At 42.8% G+C, this 22,415-nt stretch overlaps 1 protein-coding gene across 1 annotated transcript in view; it reads right to left on the bottom strand.

The window, feature by feature from the left end:
* LOC122241931 overlaps nt 1-21,433 on the bottom strand; it is a 46,707-nt gene extending 25,274 nt beyond the window's left edge. Inside the window, exons 1-2 of the mRNA XM_042998365.1 lie at nt 21,422-21,433; nt 20,331-20,886 (exon numbers count right to left, since the gene is read on the bottom strand). Coding sequence (XP_042854299.1) covers nt 20,331-20,886; nt 21,422-21,433 — 568 coding nt within the window. The remainder of the gene's footprint in view (nt 1-20,330; nt 20,887-21,421) is intronic.
* Between the last annotated feature and the right edge of the window lie 982 nt (nt 21,434-22,415).

Here is a 22,415-nt window from a genome sequence, read left to right as displayed (position 1 = left end):
TGTAATTGAGGATTAGCTCATGTAGTATAAATTCACCAAAAGACTTAAAGTGAGATCACATCTATGAAGCCCACAGGGAGATGACTTAAGTTTCTCTTGTTAGTTATACAGAAGGAGATCTGGGGACCAAATCCTGAGAAAAATGAGTAGAGTCCAATCTCAAAACGTGGATCTGCTTCTCTAGGATAAATTGTATGTGCACGGTATACTTCTGATATGGATTTTTTCCTAAAATTATCTATTTATCAACTACTTCTTTGTGAGCATTTTTTCTATCAAAGACCAAATCGTACTTATCCGAGCCTCCTCTTTAATATTCACTACAGCACTTTTCGCCGACTTGGTTCTCAGCAGATGTGGGTTTGAACCGGTCCTCCAAACGTTTTATGAGCCAGGAGTCCAGGGAGTGTCTGATTTTTTTTTTTACATTAAATGTCCTAAGGGATAGAGTTTCCTGTCCCCAGTTTTATCTACGTTCTTTCGATGTTCGTTTGCAACAGACTTTTGCTTCCAATTTGCTGCATGAGGGACAGTGACAGCTGCATATGGGGACAGACCATGAGGGAAAAGGGGAGCATCCATTCCCTCTAGTTGGGGCACATTACTGTCATTATCCTGCATTTGAGCATGAGCTGCAATCATAGCTTGTCAAACAGTGTGAAATATCCCCTATTTCCTTTAGTACCACTAGCTTCTTGTGACTCACGGTGTCATTTAAGTTGGTGACATCCGTGTCTGTGCTGCCATAAAATATGTAGCCGGTGATACCCCTCATCTTTTTTGCACCGAACATATTTGTTTGCGTAACTATTGGTGAATATTCTCTGTGTGTGCATGTGTGTGTGTAAGGGCTTATATTTGTTATGCGACAGTCGGTACCTGAGAGCAGCCATATGAAGGATGCTGAGAATTTAGAAAAGAAGCACCAAAAGAAAAAAATCGGCATGTAATGGTTCAAAACAGAAATAGGGAAAGTTGCCTTAAAGAGAGAAAACGATTCCAAGGCCTGCGAGATGTGGCATCATCCCGAGTGAAGGTAGAAATACATCTAAACATGAATGGCCCAAGAAGCAGCAACTGGCTAGGCCAGGAAACAGTGGGGAAAACAGGAAAGTTAGGGAGACAAATATTGTCCGCGTCCATCCAGTCCTCTAAGGCAAGTGGGTGCCCTGGAGAAATGACCACAAAATGCCTGCCTGGCACAAAATATTCCAGTCCCAGAGACCAAAACTCTTGCTCGCACACCATACTAACCACACAATCCTCCAATCGCAAAACTGCAGATGTCTCCACACCAGGAGAAAAGAGACGTTGGATTGAGAACATGAGTAGCCCCAACACTGCACACGGATCACACACACATGCACACACACACACGCGCACACACATCCACACACAGAATAAGATGGCCTGCTAGTTTATAGACACATGCCTGTGTATGTGTGTGAGTTTACTTGGTGTATCCTTCTTGGTGTTTACTTCTGCAGAAGTCAGATCAGTTCTGGGACACTGGAAGCCAGAGCACATATGCAGAGATGCACCAAAAGGCCAGAGGGATGAGAAAACTGAGAACACTGTCAAAGGCAAAAGAGAGGTCGAGGCCATGGCTTGAGGGTTTCAGGACGGACAGGTAAGCAAATAAAAACAGGAGACGTAAAAGAGAGAAGTTAGAGCAGCCAGGGGGTAAGGTGAGGTCAAAGAGTAGAGGGCAAGATGGAAACTCAGTGAGCAGCCTAAAATGACTGGAAATTGTGATCAGAAACTGGAACATCTACATTTATGATTCAGAAGCAAAGGAACAGATTTCGTGATTGTGAGGTTCAGAATGTGGCTATAGGAGCTCATTAAATATGAACTCAGGATAGAGTTTGAGTCATTCAAACATTTGACATCTAGCAGCATGGCAGGTAGAGCATTAGACAGAAAGTCTATGAATTAGATGCCAAATACCTCAATATTTGGCCTCAACCAAAGGCCAAATAGTTTACTCACATAGCTGCCTTATGTATTCATATTTTGTTCATGTTCTTCCCACTGGGTGCAATGCCACCCTGGCTCCACATTGCCCTACCACATTTTCATAGAGAACTCCCATGTTTCCTTAGAATATAAATTCTTCTTGTTGCATCCTCCCTACAATATGCGTCCATTTTCTTAAGTTTATTTACGTATTTATTTTGAGAGATAGAAAGAGAGTGCATGGGAGGGCAGAGAGAGAGGGAGAGAGAAAAAAAATCCTACGTAGGCTCCGCACGGTCAGCACAGAACCCAGTGCGGGGCTCAAACTCACCAACTGCAAGATCATGACCTGAGCGGAAATCAAGAGTCAGTCACTTAACTGACTGAGCCACCCAGGCACCTGATGAGTTCAGCTTTTAATGCAACACATATAATTCAACGGCCAAATCTGCAAATGCTTGTTAAAGGAAACAGGAAACAACATAACAATGGAGAACCTGAAATGGAATCCAGGAAATTCATGAAAATTTTTGTCTGACGGTATTAAAAGAACCAAAAGAGATGAACAAAAGGTAATAAAGAGATTAACAAAGAATGGCAATGTTTTTTAAATGAGGAAATATCCTTGTCAGCACGGAAGGCTTTGGTGATGTGGACAAGCACAGTATTGATGGAGTGGTCAGGAAAGAAATGTTGAGCCCTCTGGACTGCGAATGAGGGAAGATTGCTGAAAACAGGTCACTGTCCAGGGTACTTAACTCAGAAACAGGGTAGTTGTTGCAAGACTTTCCCCAATAATTTCAAGTTTTTGATGCTATAGTAAAGGGCATCTTTAAGTTTCACTCTTTTTTTTTTTTTTAATTTTTTTTTCAACGTTTTTTATTTATTTTTGGGACAGAGAGAGACAGAGCATGAACGGGGGAGGGGCAGAGAGAGAGGGAGACACAGAATCGGAAACAGGCTCCAGGCTCCGAGCCATCAGCCCAGAGCCCGACGCGGGGCTCGAACTCACGGACCGCGAGATCGTGACCTGGCTGAAGTCGGACGCTTAACCGACTGCGCCACCCAGGCGCCCCTAAGTTTCACTCTTAAATCACTTGTTTCTAGGATAAAGAAATCTAGGTAATTTTGAATATTCATCTCATCTCCTGAAAACTTGTAAGTAAGGGTACACTCATTCTATACAATCACGTCTTCAAATAATGTTACTTCTCCCTTTCCAATCTGGATGCATTTCATTTCATTCTTATTGCACACTGCACAAGGTAGGATCTCCAGTATAGCGTTGAATAAAGTGGTAAAAGGAGACATTCCTGCTTTGTTCTTTATTCTGCAAGGGAAGCATTAAGTCTCCCACCATTTAATAGGACGGTAGCTACAGGCATTTTGCAGATGCCCTTTTTTCAAGTTAAGGACATTTTCTTCTCCTCCTGGCTTGATGAGGGTTTTCATCCAGAATGGATTATGGATTTTGCCAAATACTTGTTCTCTGTTGAGATGATCACATTTGTTTTCTTCAGTCTCTTGATATAGTGAATTGTATTGATTGGTTTGCAAATGTTCAATTAACCTTGCATTCCTGGGAGAAACCTCACTTAGGATGCCATTTCCTTTTTATATATTGTTTAATTGACTGAAATGTTTTTGAGAATTTGTACTTTGTGTTAATGAGGTTTAAAGTATTTAGCTTCCTCTCCACATAATGTGTTTGCTTGGCTTTGTTATCAGGAAAATGCCGGATTCATGGGATGAGTTGCAAAGTAGTCTCTCCCCTTAAATTTTATAAAAGAAGTTTTTGGAATTATTATTACTTCCTTCTTTCAATGTTTGGTAGAATTCACCACTGAAGCCATGTGTGTCTGGAACTCAATTTCTCTAACAGAACAGAGGCACTGGAGTTATCTATTCCTTTTGAGAGAGTTTTGGCTGTCTGTCTTCCAAGGAATCTGCCATTTCATGCCATAAAGTCGTTCATAATATTTGCCCATTATTCTTTCAATATCTATACAATCTATTGCGATGTCACCTTTTTCATTCCTGACATTGCTAATTTATGTATCTTTTTTCCCTTGATCAGTCTGAGTACAAGTACATCAATTTTAATGATCTCAAAACTCTAGATTTTTGTTTCACTGATATTTCTCTACTATTTTTCTGTTTTATATTTCATTGTTTTCCATTCTTATTTTCCTTTTGTCTTTCTTTTTGCTTGCTCTGGGTCCAATTTCTCTTATTTTCTTTCTTTCTTAAGCTGAATCCTGAGGTGGCTGAGTTGAAACCTCTTTCCTAATATTTAATGCTATAAATCTCTCTCCAAATGCTGCTCTAACTGCATATCACATATTTTTATGTATGGTTTTTTGTCTCCTCCTTGAGTTTTTGTTTGCTTGTTTGTCCCATAGATAACTTAGAAATATCTTTTTTAGCTTCTAAATTTTAGGGATTTCCTAGGGAACTTTCTGCTGTTGGTCTCTAACTTGACCCTCTGTATGCTTCAAATACTTTTAAATTCATCGAGATCTGCTTCACGACACAAAATGTGGCTGTCTTAGTAAATATCCCATGTGTACTTCAAAACTCTGTGTCCTTTTCTTGTTGGATGGAGTACTTACAAGTGCGAATTAGGTCCCGTCGGCTGACCATGTTGTTCAAGTCTTCCATATCCTTACTGATTTCAGTCTACGTTCACTAATAATTTCTGAGAAAATGAGTTACAAATCTCTGAAAATAATTATCAATTTGTATATTTCTCCTTTCACTTATATCAGTTTTTGCTTAATGCGTTTTGTAATTTTTATTAGGTACATAAAAGTTTGGGATTAGTATATTCTCTTGAGATCATTATGAAATGATTCTTTTTATCCGTGCTAATATATTTTGTTGAAAAATATATTTTTTATCATTTAAATATAGCCACTCCGGCTTCTTTTGATTACTATCAGCATTGTGTTTTCCCAATGTTTCAATTTTAACATATTTTTTTCTTATTACATTTAAAGTGAATTTCTTATTAGCACCCTACAGTAGGGGCTTACTATTTTATCCAATCTGATCATTTCTAACGTTTAATTGTTGTGTATAGAGCATTTATATTAGTGTTATTATTGATATTTCTTTGAATTTCAATCAACCACTTCGTTGTTTCCCCGTCTGTTTTTTTGTTCTTCTTTCTCTTTTTTTGTATTCATTGTTTGTATTACTTGATTTTATTTCTTTTATTGGCTTATTTTCTATATCTCTTTTTTACCATATTGCTATCGGTTTATACTATATGCCTTTAACCTATCACCTTCTATCTTCAAATAATATTATACCACTTCACATATGGTGTGAAACTGAAGAAAATTTACTTCTATTTCTCCCCTCCCGGCCTATACCATATTTCTGTGATACATTTTACTACTACTTATGGTATTATCCCCCACATTACATTGCTGTTATTTTTACTTTTAACAATTATCTTTACTAGTAATTCAAAAATGAGAAAGATCTTTTTTTATCTTTCTACTTATGATGCATTATTTCCATTCTGGTTATCTTCATTCCTTTATGTGGATTCGGATTTCTATCTGTATCCCTTTCCTTCTGTCTCAAGGACTTCCCTTAACATTTTGTGTAGTGCAGGTCTGTAGAGAATAAATTTATATTTCTATGTCTGAAAAAGTCTGGTTCACCTTTACTGCTGAAAGATATTTTTACTTGGTATAGAATTTTAGATTAACAGCTTCCTTTCACATGTTTTCTCTCTCTTCTTAAAAACATGCTTCACCATTTTCTTGCTTTGTTTTTAATGAGGAGTCTACCTTCAATCTTCTCTGTATTTCTCTGTATTAACATGTCATTTTCCTTCTGTTTTTAAGCTTTTCACTTTAATACTGCTTTTTAAGAAGTTAAATTAAGAGATACCTTAGTGTGACTCTTCATGTTGATAATTGGGTTATTTGAGGTTCTGTGGGCTTATGGTTTCTATCAAATTTTGGGAAAAAATGGCATTTATTTCTCCTTTCTAATTCAAGTATTATCAACATACAGTATTACATCAGTTTCAGGTGTACAGTATTATGATTCGATTCTTTACTCTTATTCCCCTTCTTCCATTTCATCCATCCCTCCACCCACCTTCCCTCTGGCAACCACAAGTTTGTTCTCTATACAGTCTGTTTGCCTTTTTGTTTTCCTCCATTCATTTTTTGTTTCTTAAATCCCACATAGGAGTAAAATCATATGGTATTTATCTTTCTCTGATGGACTTTTTCACTTAGCATGATATCCTCTAGATCAATCCATGATGTTGCAAATGGCAAGACTTCCTTTTTTATGACTAATAGCCTATTGTATATTTTTGAGTAATGTTTTTCCATTCCTCCTACCCTCATCCTTCAGGACTCTAATTTAATGCATGTAAGGCTGAAGTGGTCCCACGGCTCACTCGTTAGGCTCTGTTCATTTTCCAGCCTTTTTGCTGTTTCATTTTGGCGAGCTTGTCTTGCTGTCTTCCATTCATTAACATTGTCTTCTGTAATGTCTAACCAGCTGTTTTCCCCATTTAGTACATTTTTCCTCACAGGCATTGCATTTCTTATCACTAGAAATTTGACACAGTTCTCTTTTCTATTTGCTTTGTGTCTACCTAATCTCAATACATTCTCTACCTTCCTGAACAGATTAAATATAATAATTGCTTTCATATACTTAGCTACTATTTCAATCAACAGTATCATTTCTGCATCTATTTCTATAGATTAAATTTCTCCTCATGATAAATCATCTTTTTTCCTGCTCTTGTCTTGCTTGGTAATTCTTTGTTGATGTCAGACAATGTAAATTTTACATAGTTGAGGACTAGACATTTGTGAAATCCTGTAGATATTCTTGATCTTTGTTCAAGGACGCAGTTATCTGAAAAGAGTTTGATCCTTCGAGACTTATTTGTAAGCTTTCTTAGCCAGCATCAGAATGGCCTCTGATCTGGGGCTGATTTTTTCAGCAATACTGAGACAACAGCCTTCTGAGTACTCTACCCCATGAATTACGAGGTTCCCGGGTAGGACTATGAATTCTTCTAGCCTGGACCTGCGTAAGCTCATGAGAATCTCTTCTTTTTTTCAAATGGTTCTTTCCCTGACTTTGGGCAGCTGCCTCATATCCATGCACTGATTAGAACTCAGTTGAAGACTAAAAGGGGTTCCTGTGTAGATCTCTGTGACTGTTTCCTTGCGTTTGTCTTTCTGTTCTGCAAACTAAATGCTTTGGCCCCACTGGACTTCAAATGAAGATGACAGATGAGGGCATCTTTGCATCTCATCCATCAGAAGGAGTCCTAGGCTCCATGTGGGTTTCCTCTCCTGGTGGCCTAGAAACTGTCCAGCTGGTAAGCCCAAGCCAGCCAAAGAGCTCCCCTAATTTTTCACCATTCTCCTGGACTCTCGGGAATCACTGCCCTGCTCTGCCTGACGTCCACTCAGCAACAAACACAACTTCGTATATTCTGTTTGAGCTTCCAGTTGTTTCAGGCAAGAGGGGTAAATCCAATCCCTGCCTTTTAATTTGTGGAAAGCAGAAGTTTAAGTAGAGTGTTTTCAAGTTATTTTAAGGAATCGTTCCTTTTGATTAAGGTTTCGGGTGCTATTTCAGAATTAACATAGCAGTACGATTTGGCTAAATAGGAAGGTTTTCTGTTGGTCTGATTGAATAGTCTATCACATCAAGCAATCTTTGACCCACTTTGTATGGGGAAGCGGGGTGGAGCTAGTCCGAAACAGGGACACGCCTTAGCCTCTCTTCTCTACTTCATTCCCAAATGAATGCTGCATCATAGCTTTCTCAACTTACGGAGCACATGCAGAAAATCCGTATCCAGTCTTTGAGGACTAGAAGGCTATCACAAATACATCTACAGACTTCGGTTAACGGTTCCCTCTGTGTCTAGAGCCGTATTGGATTCGCCAGGTATCGAAGCAACTTGCCTATTCCCTACACTCCAGCAAACGGGATTCCAGCAAGGGTGTTAAAGTCGCCTGTGAGGAAAAACAACTGAACGCTAATCAGAAGTGCTGAAGGTGAATCTAATAGCTCATCCAAGGGAGCAAACAAGCTGAGAGAGGAGGAGCAAATACTGCTGGCAGTGGCTAGAGGCCAATGGGTGGGGGGAAAGGGGCTTACAGTAGGAGATAATAGAGGTGTGAGCAAATCTAAGGGAGGCGTCTGCATGCTCTGAACAGTAGGGGTATTGCAAGGCCCGCCAGGACCAGGCCCTGGAAAGCATGCAACAAGGGGCAGGTCGCTTCTCCAAGGTCAGCCACGCTCCAACACATGGAGTCAGATCATTATTTTCCAGCCCTTTCCTCGGTACAATCTCCACCAAGAGCTTTTCAGAAAATAGAGGCAGTGCCCTTCCCGCACCTACACATGCACTTGCCCATGTACTACAGTGGGTGTGAGTGGCACCCTATCCAGGCACCTTCCTAGGCACACGCTGCCAGCCATGTGAGTGTGGGCTGCGAGTGGCTCCCAGGTGCCTTTTCTCGGGCAGGATTGCTTTCTCCGGGGTTGTATGTTCTTCTACCCATTTCCTTCTGCCTTGGGCGGCCACAGGCCAATGACGAACTGGCACAGGGGTACAAAAGTCAGGCTCCTTTATCTCAGGTTAAGCCAGATCTGGGTTGCAATTTGGGCTCCCTAAGAGTCCGTCCAGAGCTGGTCTTTCACCAAGACCTTGCTTAGTTCTTTCTTCCACCCTACCCCTTTCTCCCTTACTGGTTTCTTCTGGAAACCACTAATCACTTGCAGATGAATACCTTTATCAATATCTTCCTTCTGAGAGCCGATCTTAAGACGTGTATAGATATACATTTTACAAATAACAATATTTCCACGTGAAAACTGATAATAAATTCCACAAATAAAAATTTTATTAAAAAATTTTACAAATTTACAAAAAAGCCCACAATATATCTGGACCTTTTAAATAGTATCATTGCCAAACTCTGGCCAATGATACCCAAATCAGCCCTAACATCTTCCTTACCACTCACGGAAGTGCCTCAGATTCCCTGTAAAATGATTTCTAGCCATAGGTCCCACATCCTACTCAAGTCTCCAAATGTACGTCTGTGTCCCAGTTCTCACCTATTCTCCCACCTTTACTTGTAACATCATGATTTCATTTGTCTCGTGGTTATGAACTCATGTTGGCTTCAAATTCTCTATTTTCAGATCCCTTTGACTATCTAAACATTAGCCTAGATGAGAGGTCTCATTACCCGCTTGACCAAATAAGGGTTTCAGAATATGTTTTTTCTCGTCAAGCCTTGGTTCAGGGTCTCCTACTCCTCAGTCCTAGAGCCAAGCCACAGCCTTAGTGCCCTGCCTGTGCCCTAGCTGGGGCAAGCTCAGAATCCTCAGCCTGCCCATTTTCTGGTTATCCCAGTACCTGTTTTTTAGAGCCTCAGTTTTGTATTGTGTTGGTGGTCCGGTGATCCCCTCCCAATTCCTCACATGGCAGAGTCATAGCATGTTAACTGGAACCCACAGCCTCTCTGAAGCCAACTTTCTTGCCACCATCCTGCTCAGAAAAATGCCTCTGGGTACCCGGAAGCCAGGCCCCAGCAAGCAAAGGTCTCACTTGATCAGGCAACAGCAGGTGCCCAATGGAGATTCAGCCATGCCCCCTTAGGATGAGGTGATCTTTTCCCATTTGACTCTTTGGTTCCTGGCCTTGCCATTCATCCTTTCATTCATCCTTTTGTGCCCATCCCTCCAGTCCTCCCCAGAAATAACACATTCTGTGGAAGTAGACAGAATGGTTTCTTTTCCATTATCATCATCATTTTTTCCCTTTTCTTCTGCTTTGCCTACTCACAAAATCCCCCTGCCCCTACTCTGTGAAGCTACCAGCTTCCATGGCTTCTTTTTCAGTACCAACAATCTACTTACACTTTCCTGATTGAGATTCACTGGATACCTCAGAATGATCCTTTAACTTCTTTTATAAATCTTGTCTCAAAAATAAAATTCTTGAAAATCAGGCAAAGGCATGTAGACTAAAATTCTAAACTATGTAACATTTAAGAGCATGAGCTCTGGAACCAAATGGCCAGAGTTTTCACCCCAACTCTTTTACATCCTGGCTCTAGACCTCAGTTTCCTCATCTGCAAAATGGGGATAATGATAGAACCTTCTTCAAAAGAGAGTTACATGGGTAAATGGATGCATTAGGTGTAAATAATTTAGAACATGGGCCACAAATGTAGTGAGTCTTCAATAACGATATATAAAGCTATTTTTATTTTGACTTCGTTTTGTGTTTTTCGTAGCTATGCATGTAGCCATTACTCAAAAACTGATCATCTGGAGAGAGAAGATGGCAGAGTAGGAGGATCCTGGGCTCACCTCATCCCACAGACACAGAAGAGATCAACTAGACGTTATGCACCTAACTCTGAATACAACCTGAGGCTGACAAGGCCGACTCCATAACTAAAGACATAAAAAGGAGGCGACATTCAAACAAAAATGAGCTACTGGGACTTCATCAAGATAAACAAGCTTCTACACAGCAAAGGAAATGATCAGCAAAACTAAAAGGCAACTGACAGAATGAGAGAAGATATTTGCAAATGGCATATCGGATAAAGGGTTAGTACCCAAAAGCTATAAAGAACTTACCAAACTCAACACCAAAAAAACCCAAGTAATCCAGTGAAGAAATGGGAAAAAGACATGAAAACCTGTGATATGTACACAAAACAATAAAGCCAAAGAAATCTGAGCACAATACTAAAGAAAGTCATCCAACCACAAAGGAAGAGAACAAGAGAAGGAAAAGGGAACAGGGAACTACAAAAATGACCAGAAAACAGTTAACAAAATGGCAATAACCCCATACCTGTCAATAACTACTTTAAGTGTAAATAGTATAAATACTCTAATCAAAAGACATAGGGCGACTGAATGGGTTAAAAAAATAATGGAAAAAGGTATCCCGTGCAATTGGATACAGACAAAAAGTTGGAGTATCAACACTTACATCAGACAAAATAGACTTTAAAACAAATCCTATAACAAGAGACAAAAAAAAAAAGAGACAAGAGACGTTACATAATGAAAAGGGGCTCAATCCAAGAAGAAGCTATAGCAATTGTAAGTATCTATGCACCCAACATAGAACATGTAAATATATGAAACAAATATGCAAGGAGAAATTGCCAATAATACAATAGTAGTAAGGGACTTTAACAGAAAATCAACAAGGCAACAGCAGCTTTGAATGATACATTAGACCAGATGGACTTAAGAGATATACACAGAACATGGCATCCAAAAACAGAAGGATACACATTCTTTTCAAGAGCACATAGGACATTTTCCAGGATGGATCACATTAGGCCACAAAAATAGGCTCAATAAACGTAAGAAGATTATAAATCGTATCAAGAAACTTTTCCAACCACAACACTATGAACCTAGAAATCATCTCGTAAGAAGAAACAAGAAAGCCACATACGAGTAGGCAACCAATGGGTCCATGAAGAAATCAAAGAAGAAATAAAATGCCTGACAACAAATGAAAATGGAAACACAATGGTTCAAAATTTCTTAGGACACAGAAGAAACAGTTCTGAGAGGGAAGATGATAGCAATACAGGGCTGCCTCAAGAAACAAGAAAAATATCAAACAATCTAAATGTATACCTAAAAGAACTAGAAAAAGAAAAATTAAAAAACCCTAAAACCAGCAGTAGGAAGGAAATAATATAGAGCAGAAACAAATGAAATGGCAACTTAAAACACAGTAGAAAGTATCAATGAAACTAAGCTGGCTAACTGAAAAGACACAATTTATAAACCTTTAACCAGATTAGCCAAGAAAAAAAGAGAACTCAAAATAAATGAAAGAAAAGTTAGACTGACACCACAGAAACACAGGGTAGTTAAGAGACTACTACAAAAATTATATGCCAACAAATTGGACAACCAGGAAGAAATGGATAAATTCCTAGAAACAAATAATCTTCCAACACAGAATCAGAAGGAAATGGAAAACATGAACAGATGGATTACTACTAGCAAAACTGAGTCAGAAATCAAAAACGCCTAACAAACAAAATTCTAGGACCATAGGACTTCACAGGTGAATTCCACCAAACATTTAAAGAATTAAAACCTATTCTTCTCAAACTATTCCACAAACTAGACAAGGAAGGAATGCTTCCAAATTAATTCCATGAGGCCAGCATTCTCCTGATACCAAAACCAAAAAAAGACACTATAAAAAAAGAAAATTACAGACCAATATCCCTGATGAACATAGATGCAAAACCTCTCAACAAGATATTAGCAAGCTGACTTTTAAAACACATTAATCACCATGGTGGGTGGAATTTATTCCAGGGATGCCAGGATCATTCAGTATCCACAAACCAATCAACCACAAACACCACATTAACAAAACAAAAAACTAATTTCCTATGATAATCTCAATACATTCAGAAAAAGCATCTGACAAAATTCAATATCCATTCATGATAAAAACTCTTAACAAAATGGATACTGAGGGAACATACCTCCACACAATAAAAGCCGTATAAGACAAACCCACAGCTATCATACCCAATGGTAAAAAAATGAAAGTTTTTCCTCTAAGATCAGAAACAAGACAAGGATGTCTACTCTCACCACTTCTATTCAACATAGTACTGAAAATCCTAGACACCGCAGTTATACTAGAAATAAAAGGCATCCAAAATGGAAGGAAAGAAGTAAAACTGTAACTATTTGCAGATAATAGAGAAACGCCTAAAGACTCCACCAAAGAACTGTTAGAACCAATTAGGGACATCAGTAAAGTCGCAGGATACAAAAATCAATACGCAGAAATCTGTCGTATTTCTATGCACAAATAATGAGCTAGCAAAAAAGAAAAAAAATCCACTTATAATAATATTGAAAAGAATGAAATACTTAGAAATAAACTTAACCAAGGTGGTAAAAGACCTGTACTCTGTCAACTGTAAGGCTGATGGAAAAAACTGAAGACAATGCAAATAAATGGGAAGTTATATCATGCTCATGAACTCAAAGGATTAATATCATTAAAATGTCCATGCAACACAGATCAATACACAGATTCAGTAAATCCCTATCAAAATACCGGTAATATTTTCAACAGAACTAGAACACATGACCCCCCAAATTTGTACGGAACCACAAAGACCCTTTTTCTCAAGCAATCTTGAAAAAGAACATAGATGAAGGTATCATAATCCCAGATTTCAAACTGTACTAAACAACTATAGTAATTAAAACAGCACAGCACCGGCACGAAAACAGACATATAAAGCAATGGAAGAGAACAGAGACCCCATAAATAAACCATACCTATATGGCTAATCAACCTATGACAAAGGAGGCAAGGATACGTAACAGGTAAAAGTCTCTCCAACAAATGGTTTAGGGATATCTGGACAGCTACCTGCAAAACAGTGAAACTGGACCACTTTCTTACACCCTTTCTTAAACTAACTGGATTAAAGACCTAAATGTCGGACCTGAAAACTCATAAAAGAAAACACGGACCTATTATCTCTTTGACATCAGTCTTGGCAATATTTTTCTGAATCTGTCTCCTGAGGCAAGGGAAACAAAAACAAAAATAAACTACTGGAACTCCATGAAATTAGAAAGGTTTTACACAGTGAAGAAAACCATCAATAAAATGAAGAGGAACCCACCAAATGGGAGAACATATTTGGAAATGATACATCTGACAAGGGGTTCACATACAAAATATATAAATAACTCATACAACTCAACACCAAACAAAACAAACAATTCAATCTAAAGATGGGCAGAGGACCCGAACATTTTTCCAAAGAAGAAATACAGATGATTAACAGACACATGAAAGGACGTTCAACATCACTAATCATCAGGGAAATGCAAATCAAAACCACAATGAGATGTTACCTCACACCGGTCAGAAGGACTATGATAAAAAAGACAAGAAATAGCGAGGCAAGGATGGGAAGGATTGGCAAGGATGCGGAAGAAAGGGAGCCCTTGTGTACTGCCGGTGGGATTATAAATTGGTGCAGCCAGAGTGGAAGGCACTATGGACGCTCCTCAAAAAATAAATAAATAAATGTAGAAATACCACGTGACCCAGTAATTTCACTACTGGGTATTTACCGAAAGAAAATGAAAACACCCATTTGAAAAGACACATGCATGCCTATGTTTACTGCAGCATTATTCACAATAACCAAGATATGGAAGCAACCTTGGTTTATTGATTGATCTATCCATCAATAGATAATGGAGTAAGAAGATGTGGTATTCTCTCTCTCTCTCACACACACACACACACACACACAAATATTACTTAACCATAAAGAGAGAACAAAATCTTGCCACTTGCGACGTGGATGGATCTAGAGAGTATTAGGCTAACTGAGCTAAGTCGGAGAAAGGCCGTGGGATTTCCTCCGTACGTGGAATCGAAAAAACAAATGAACAAAAGAAACAGACTTATAAATACAGAGAACAAATGGGTGGTTGCCAGAGGGAGGAGGGTAGAGGGACGAGTGAAATAGGCGGAGGGGATTAAGAAGTACAAACTTCCAGTTAGAAAAGAAATAAATCATAGGGATGAAAAGTACAGCATAGGGAATATAGTCAATAATATTGTAACAACGTTGTACGTGACAGGTGGTGGTGACGCCCACGGTGAACGCTGCATAATGTACAGAATTCTTCAATCACTATGTTGCACACCTTAAACTAATACGTTGTTTGTCACCTATATTTCAATTAAAAATAAAAAACTGATATCCATCCCCTGTATTTCAATTTTAAGAAACTGACCTTCCTTCTTTTATAAATTAATGCAGCAATAAAGAATGATGGTTTCATCCAAAACCACCTGCGAGGGTTTAGAGATTGAGGGAGATGAGCAAAAAGGCAGGTCCGACCCTTGTCCTCAGGTTACAACCTCAGTGGGCAAGCATGAGAGACAGATACGGAAGAGATCTTTGCACACAGTGACACAGTGAAAACACAGATTCGCAATTAATTCACGGGAATGCAAGCCTAACCTCAGGAAAGGCTTCGTCCCAGAGAGGGAGGGGGGAGAAAAGGAAATCATCCAGTGGGGTCCTCAGGGCTCTAACTTTCCCCAAATGAAATGCAAATCTGTGTTTAATTTCAAGTATGTTGTAATAGGCAGGGCCAAAGGCAGCAGAACCTATTAAAAGTTTTAGGTATTTATTCCAACTCAAAGAACTACAGTTGGCCTCCTGAGCTCAATAACTCACCAGCTCTAGCTATTGCCATAGTCTTCGTTCCATAGCTACTCAGCTTTTAATTTGTGTGCAAAGCCCAGGAGGACGAGAGGAGCAGCCGGTCCCTCAGACAGGAGTCCTCAAAGAGAAACAGATCAGGTAACAGCAGAGACTGGCAGAATGCTGCCCTTCTCCAGGGAAGGGAGGGAGCCTGCCGTCAGCCACTTCGTAGATGTTGAAGATGCAGACATAACCCTAGCGACCACAAAGTAGCCACTGTGTCCAAAGCTAAGTAGTACAGGATGCCCCCAGGGAGGCAGGGTGCATGGAGGGCAGGCCTCTGATAATAATAACTTATGCCTTCCAAACTAGGACCGAGTTCTTGACTCCGGAAATGAGGACAAGTAGGAACGAGATGTTGAGTCTTAACAGAGCGCTTTGTTTTCTGAGAGCAGAATTCTCTCCGATGCAATCCCCTCCTCTTAAGGAAAACCATACATTTCTTTGGAGTGTTGCAGCAGGGAAAAAAAAACAAAGGCATCCGATGAAGCACATGGGTCTTATGCAGCACAAACGCCAAGACCCGAAGGGTCTCCATCTTGCCTGCCCAGGGTTAGGGGTCAAACTGCCTTCTGGAAAAGTGCTTTCCCCCATTTGTGGATCTGGATAGACTGGAGCATCTCCCGGGCACACGTTTAGATAACACACAAGTGAAAAGCTGTAAGTCAAGACGAAAAGCGTGGCAAATGGTTTGTTCTCACTGGAAACAAAAATGAACTCTGATTTATTTATCCAGGCTTCAACAAAACATTTTTCTTGTCTTTCAGTACTAGCTTTCTCACCCAATTAACATAGCAATTGATGAGCAAGGCACGGATGCACAGCAGCATGGCTTTCGCTAGTATGGAAAGTAAGATTATCTGAACAATGATGTCATTCCCATCCTTAGTTTCCCCTTCAGAAACAAGGCTCACGGCTGAGATAGACTTTAGACCAGAGGCTTACAAATGACCCTCCCCCTGCAACTATTTTCTGGAGGCCGCTGCTAAAATAAAATGAAGCATTGTTTTCAAATCTGCAGAAGAGTCCTTTTTTACTCTTGATTATTTTCCTGTTACAAATGGTCTTTTAATGCCATCTAAACCACAAGTGCTATAATTAGCGTGTCTGCTTTTTTTTTTTTTTAACTTTTTTTTTTAATTTATTTTTGAGACAGAGAGAGACAGAGCATGAGCGGGGGAGGGGCAGAGAGAGAGAGGGAGACACAGAATCGGAAGTAGGCTCCAGGCTCCGAGCCGTCAGCCCAGAACCCGACGCGGGGCCCGAGATCACGCGAGATCACGCGAGATCACGCGAGATCACGCGAGATCACGCGAGATCACGCGAGATCACGCGAGATCACGCGAGATCACGCGAGATCACGCGAGATCACGCGAGATCACGCGAGATCACGCGAGATCACGCGAGATCACGACCTGAGCCACCCAGGCGCCCCACGTGCCTGCTTTTCAATACATTTATAGATACGGTTATGTTAATCCACTGATATTCCAGGCTTTACCTCCAAAAGCTCCCAGATGTTCCGTCCCCTGGTCCAATGGCGATTTCTCGATTTGTGGGGAATCCGCAACGGTGGCCACACTACCAGACGAAGCACGGTTCTTCAGGGACAAAGACTCTTGTGCCAGCACTCACTGCCAGCGCCTACTCAGCTCTTATCACCTGCCAGGCTGAGTGGTTGAGTCTTCAGATCAGCCCGATAAAGCAGGTGTGTTTTCCGGAGGGAGAAAAAACGAGGTTCGTGAAGTTGAAACACACGTGGAGAGCCGCACTGCCGGGAAGAGCCTGAACCTCGATTTAGAACCAGGCTTTCTGGCCCCAGAGCCTTGACTCAGAGCCACACTGTCCCAAGCAGAGATCGAGCAAACGACCACTGATGGTTTGATCGTCGGGACTCCGCCTCCTGACTGCCGATCTTATTCACACTGAAACTCCTCCATCTAACTCAGTGCCAGGCACGTAGTGTTTACGGAAGAAAACAATAACCTCAAGGCCTTTAGCACTTAGAAAATCAGGAAATAGCCCACGAGTCAGGCCGCTGATACTGGAGGCCAAAGTTAGAACTGTGTGAATCGGAACTGCTTTACCTCACATGAGACAGGGAATTTGGCCACCAGGACGTGAAAAACATCCGTGGTAGATTTCCTGACAGCTCTGCGGCTGTGTTTTTACTTTGCAACCCCCTTACGAACAAAGACGAACAAAGACACCGACTCTGGTCTTACATGCCGCCAAGGAACACCACTGTCTTGGGTTAGGCTCTCTAGAAGCAGAACCGGAGACAGGGATTCAGATACAAATGATTCACTGGGCAAGGGCTCTCAAGAGAAATCTGTGAGAAAGAGAAGGGAGGAGGACAATGGAGGGGCAGGGAAGAAACGAGGAATCCAGATGGGGTCTCTGGAAATCCCAGCTGTGACCTGTTCCACAGGGGGCTGTAAGACATAAATAAACTGCGGCAACACCCGCGCCTAAAGTCGGGGGTGGGGGTGCTGGCCTTTTGCACATCCACACCAGTTAGCTATTGGCTACTGTCGGCCCCAGGAGAAGAAATGTATAATCTCCCGTTCCGGGCACTCCCGGTCTTCAGGGGAGACAGCTGTGAGCCTTCACCAGCCAGTGGAAACTGGGGGAGTGGGTTGTGGTTAAGGGAAGTTTGCCTGGGCACCAAGCATCTACTGTAACTGTTACAGAGACTGGATCGTTCTTGGATTCCTGTCTACAAAAGAGCAAACGTCACGGATTCAACAAAATGCAACAAGTCCCTATCTGCACTGGGTCCTTGTTTTATGCTAAGGCTACAAAAACGAACAAGCCGCTGTCCTTTCTATGGAGAAAGGATATGTATATGTATGCGCACGCGCGCGCACGCGCACACACGCACACACACACACACACACACACACACAGAGGAGAATTTCAGATGAGGAGTACCATAAGGAAAATTAATCAGGCCAAGGTTAGAGGGTGATCTGTAGGGCAGTGACCGCTTCAGAATGGGTGGCCAGGAAAGCCCTGTCCGTGGACGGGCTATTTGAGCAGAGACTGAATTGAATGAGAAGGAAATCAGCCACAAGAAGCCCCACGAGCACAACTTTCCTGGCAGAGGGAACAGCAGGTGCAAGTCCTCTATGTTGGAAACAAGCTTGTTAGCATCAGAGCCCTGAGTAGAAAAGAAGTAACTACAGCACAGGGAGAAAATTCGAGCATGAGTCCTAACGTGGAAGTGGAAAATAGACGGATGACCACAGTCCGTCAGCACAGGTAAAGACTACGCATCGGTGGCAATTTTCTACCTCAGATGCTAAAAATAAAAAGATGAACAGGCTGTGGTCCGTGCCCTCAAGCAGGCCACAGCTTAATCCTGAGATATATGTATGCATAATCCTGTGCTTTATATACATATAAACAAAGATTTTAACTCACAGGACAAGTGCTGCGGGCTATAAAAACACCAAGAGAAAAACACTGGATCCTGCCTGATTATGGCAGTAAACGCCCCCCAGAGGGGATGGAGGTTTTGGGTAGGGCCTTGATGCATGGGCAGGAGCTTGCCTGAAGGAGAAACAGAGGATATGACATTCCAGGAAAGAAAGCAGCATGAGCAAACGGTACTAATCTGTAAGGTCCGGAATATGTAAAGTACACACATCATATAGAGACTGGCGGAAAGGCAGGTGGTAAGAAGAGGGAAGAAGATTTGCCAATTTACCTGGAAAGGCAAACTCAAGCAGCTCTAAAGCAGTTACCTGTTTTGTTATCGTCCTTTAAACATCACCAGAAACTATTAGGTCAAACTTGGCTCCCGAGACAGCACTCCTCAAGGGTGGTGTGTGAACCACCTATATTGGAATCTCTGCCGGCGGTTTTCAAAATGCAGGTCCCTGCACCCCCACCCCCTTCCGCTTTTCTTAGAAATTCTGGGTTATCACCTTTATCTAGAGGGCATATGCTTTCTACCATTGAAACATGCCTTCCCGGGTAAAAGCGAAATTGGGCCACTTCTAAGATGGATGTATATTTGCTTTCCACCGTATTTTACAACAGCAGGAAAAAAAGTGGGGGGGGGGGGGGAAGCCATTTTAGGAACTGGGAGGAGAGAAAACTCGCTAAATTCTGTGGCTGGGAAAAGTCAGCACCATATAGATTTCGTTTACTCCTCACAACAGCCCCCTGAGTGCCGGACTGCAATTATTCCCATTGGACAGATACGTAAGCCGAGGCTAAGAAAGATGAAGTCACCCCGTCCAGGTTACAACGACTACAACAAACCCCTGCAGGAATTCTAGGGCAGAGGGAGCCCGCCCCGTAAGTCCCTCTGAGGGGGCTGCTTTAAAGTCGGCCAGTCGGCCCCCATTTGGACTAGCTTCCCCGGCCATCAAGGCTCCCAGGGGTCTCCTGGTCCCCGCGCCCGTCAGCCAGGCCCCACCCTGGCAAGGAAGTTCACCTGCAAGTGTAGCTGCTGCGAGGTCCGCTCTAGGTTCAATGTGCGCATGAGAGCAAGAGACGGCTGGGAATTGGGTAGACGCCTGGAACCCCCCTGCCCACGGCCCCCAGCCCCCTCAGAGACCCGGGGCCAGGCCTCTCCCTACACCCGCAAGCTTGGCGGTTTCTGGGCGCCCCGGGCAGCCCAGGCTCGCACATGCGCAGTATGCACCCTGTCGACTCTCCCGGGGCCGCTGGGGTCGTGGGGGTTTGTGGAGCTGCGGTGGGTCCCCCAACACATCTCTACCCTTCTGGGTGGAGGCATCCCACCACCCCATGCAACCAAAGCTCTTTCTTTCTTTCCTTTTTTTTTTTTTTTTTAAGGTTTGTTATTTTTGAGAGAGAGACAGAACCGAAGCGGGTTCCAGGCTCCAAGCGGTCAGCGCAGAGCCCGACGCGGGGCTTGAACCCACGGACCGTGAGATCAGGACCCAGAGCTGAAGTCCGATGCTTAACCGCTTATCGCACTGGGCCGCCGGGCGCCCCCCCTCCCCGACCACAGCCCCCTCGAGGCTCCAGCTTTCGGGTAGCACGTGAGCACTTACCCGATTTGGACTTGGAATCAGGTAGAAGCCGGTACCCCACCGACCGGTTTCCGTGACGCGGCCTCTCCAGGCGCCTCCCCCGGTCACGCTCGCGGCTCCGCGACCTGAGCAGCGCGTGCCTGCGCAGTACACCCCCACCCGGCCGTCCTTGAACCTTCGGGGGCGGGTGGGGGCGGGGAGAGGCCCGGCCTCTGGCGCCCGGGGCACGCCCCAAACGTCTGCACAGCCCGCTGGGTCGCGGCTCCCACAGCTGTAAACCGTCCTGAGATTGGCAGCCTGAAGGTGGCAACACGCCTGGCGGGGTCCCCCGCTCCTCCGGCCTGCAAGGCTCCCAGGTGTCCCTTATGGGAGGAGAGCCCAGCTGGTCAGCCAGGCTTGCCTCCGGCCCTGCCTTCGGGGTGAATACGCGCCTTCCTGTTAAGTTTGGGCTTGGAATGAAGCAGATGCCTGACCCTCCCAAGATCCAGCCACTGTGTTCCCGCGTCTCCGGCCACCCAGCTTGTTCCAGATCCTTCTCTTCCCTGACCTGCAAGACCCGCGCATGAGCACTCGGCACCTAGTAGGACCAAGCGTCTTCCTGTCACCGAGCATCAGTCACAAAGGTGAGAGATACAACATGCATAGAAAAATAATTACGACCCTGAGCGTCAGGGGGCGCCTGTCGGTTAGGCATCCGAATCCTGTCTTCCCCGCAGTTCGTGATCTCACAATTCCTGGGTTCCAGCCCCCAAGTGGGGCTCTGTGCTACCGGCTTGGAGTCTGCTTGGGGTTCTCTCTCTCTCCCTCTCTCTGAACCTCCCCTGCTTGCTTGCTCTCCCTCTCTTCAAATAATGAAAAAACAGAATTAAAAAGAAGACACTGAGGATCACATAAATACAGACAACAAACTGGTGGCTGACAGAGGGGAAGGGAGGTGGGGGGATAAGCAAAATGGGTGCATGGGGAGTGGGAGGTACAGGCTTCCAGTTAGGAAATGAGTAAGTCAGGAGAATGAAAATACAGCGCAGGGAATATAGCCAGTGGTATGGGAATAGCGTTGGATGGTGCCACACTTGTGGGCACAGCATTCACGTAGAGACTTGTCAAATCACTGTGTTATACATCGTCGACTAAGGTAGCATTGGATGTCAACTCTACCTCAATCAAAACTTTTAAAAGACACGGAGGGTCCAAGGCAATTCACCCGAGTGTATTAAGATGTCACCTGCACTACTCTTCAGGGAGAACAAACTAAGTGACAATGGAATAGTAGTGAAGAATGAGGTAGTAACTATCAGATGTTTTGCGTGCGTTGGGTTGGCAAAAAATTTAATATGAATAGAGGACCGTGAAACACCTTGTGTTGGTGGGCATTGCATGGAAGAAGGCCGTTGGACAGGACCTACAAAATATCGTAGAAGAACGCACCCCTTGACCTGGAAATTCTATTTCAGTCTTGCAGAAAGACTACCACGTCACTGGCTACTTAAATTCAGGGCCCCGTGCAAAAGGAAAACTCAGGAACCTTGTTTAAATATGATTAAGAACTTCAACATAGCGGGGTGCCTGGATGGCTTAGTCGATTAGGCATGGGACTCTTGATTTTGGCTCAGGTCATGATCTCGCAGTTCATGGGATTGAACCCCGCCTCGGGCTGCACACTGACCGTGCAGAGCCTGTTTAGGATTCTCTCTCTCCCTCTCTCTCTCTGCCCCTCCTCTACTGGCCCACATGCACCTTCTCTCTCTCTCTCTCTCTCTCAAAATAAATAAATATTCTTTAAAAAATTTTTCAATTTAGCGACAGCAGAGCATTAAACTAAAAAGGGACCTCTTCTGAGCACAAAGCCCTCTTCGAAGGCATAGATCTCAGGTCTATGAAAGCATCCTGGTTACCGCACGCACAAAATTGCATAGTCTAAGATGTTCACTGTAGGCTTGTGTGTGATAGAAAAGAAATGGAAACATCTTGAATGCCCATCAAAAAGAAAATGTTTAAATTAATTTTGGAATGAATGTCCACACAAATTATTTATTTCCATTAAAAAGAATGAGCTGTGTTTAACCACACTGCTAAATAAACCAAGTATGCCCCCCCCGAAAAAAT

This window comes from Panthera tigris, chromosome C2 (genome assembly GCF_018350195.1).
Source record: "Panthera tigris isolate Pti1 chromosome C2, P.tigris_Pti1_mat1.1, whole genome shotgun sequence".
Classification (NCBI taxonomy): Eukaryota; Metazoa; Chordata; class Mammalia; order Carnivora; family Felidae; genus Panthera; species Panthera tigris.
The sequence above is the reverse complement of the archived record's forward strand: the minus strand, read 5'-3'. Positions and strand labels throughout refer to the sequence as shown.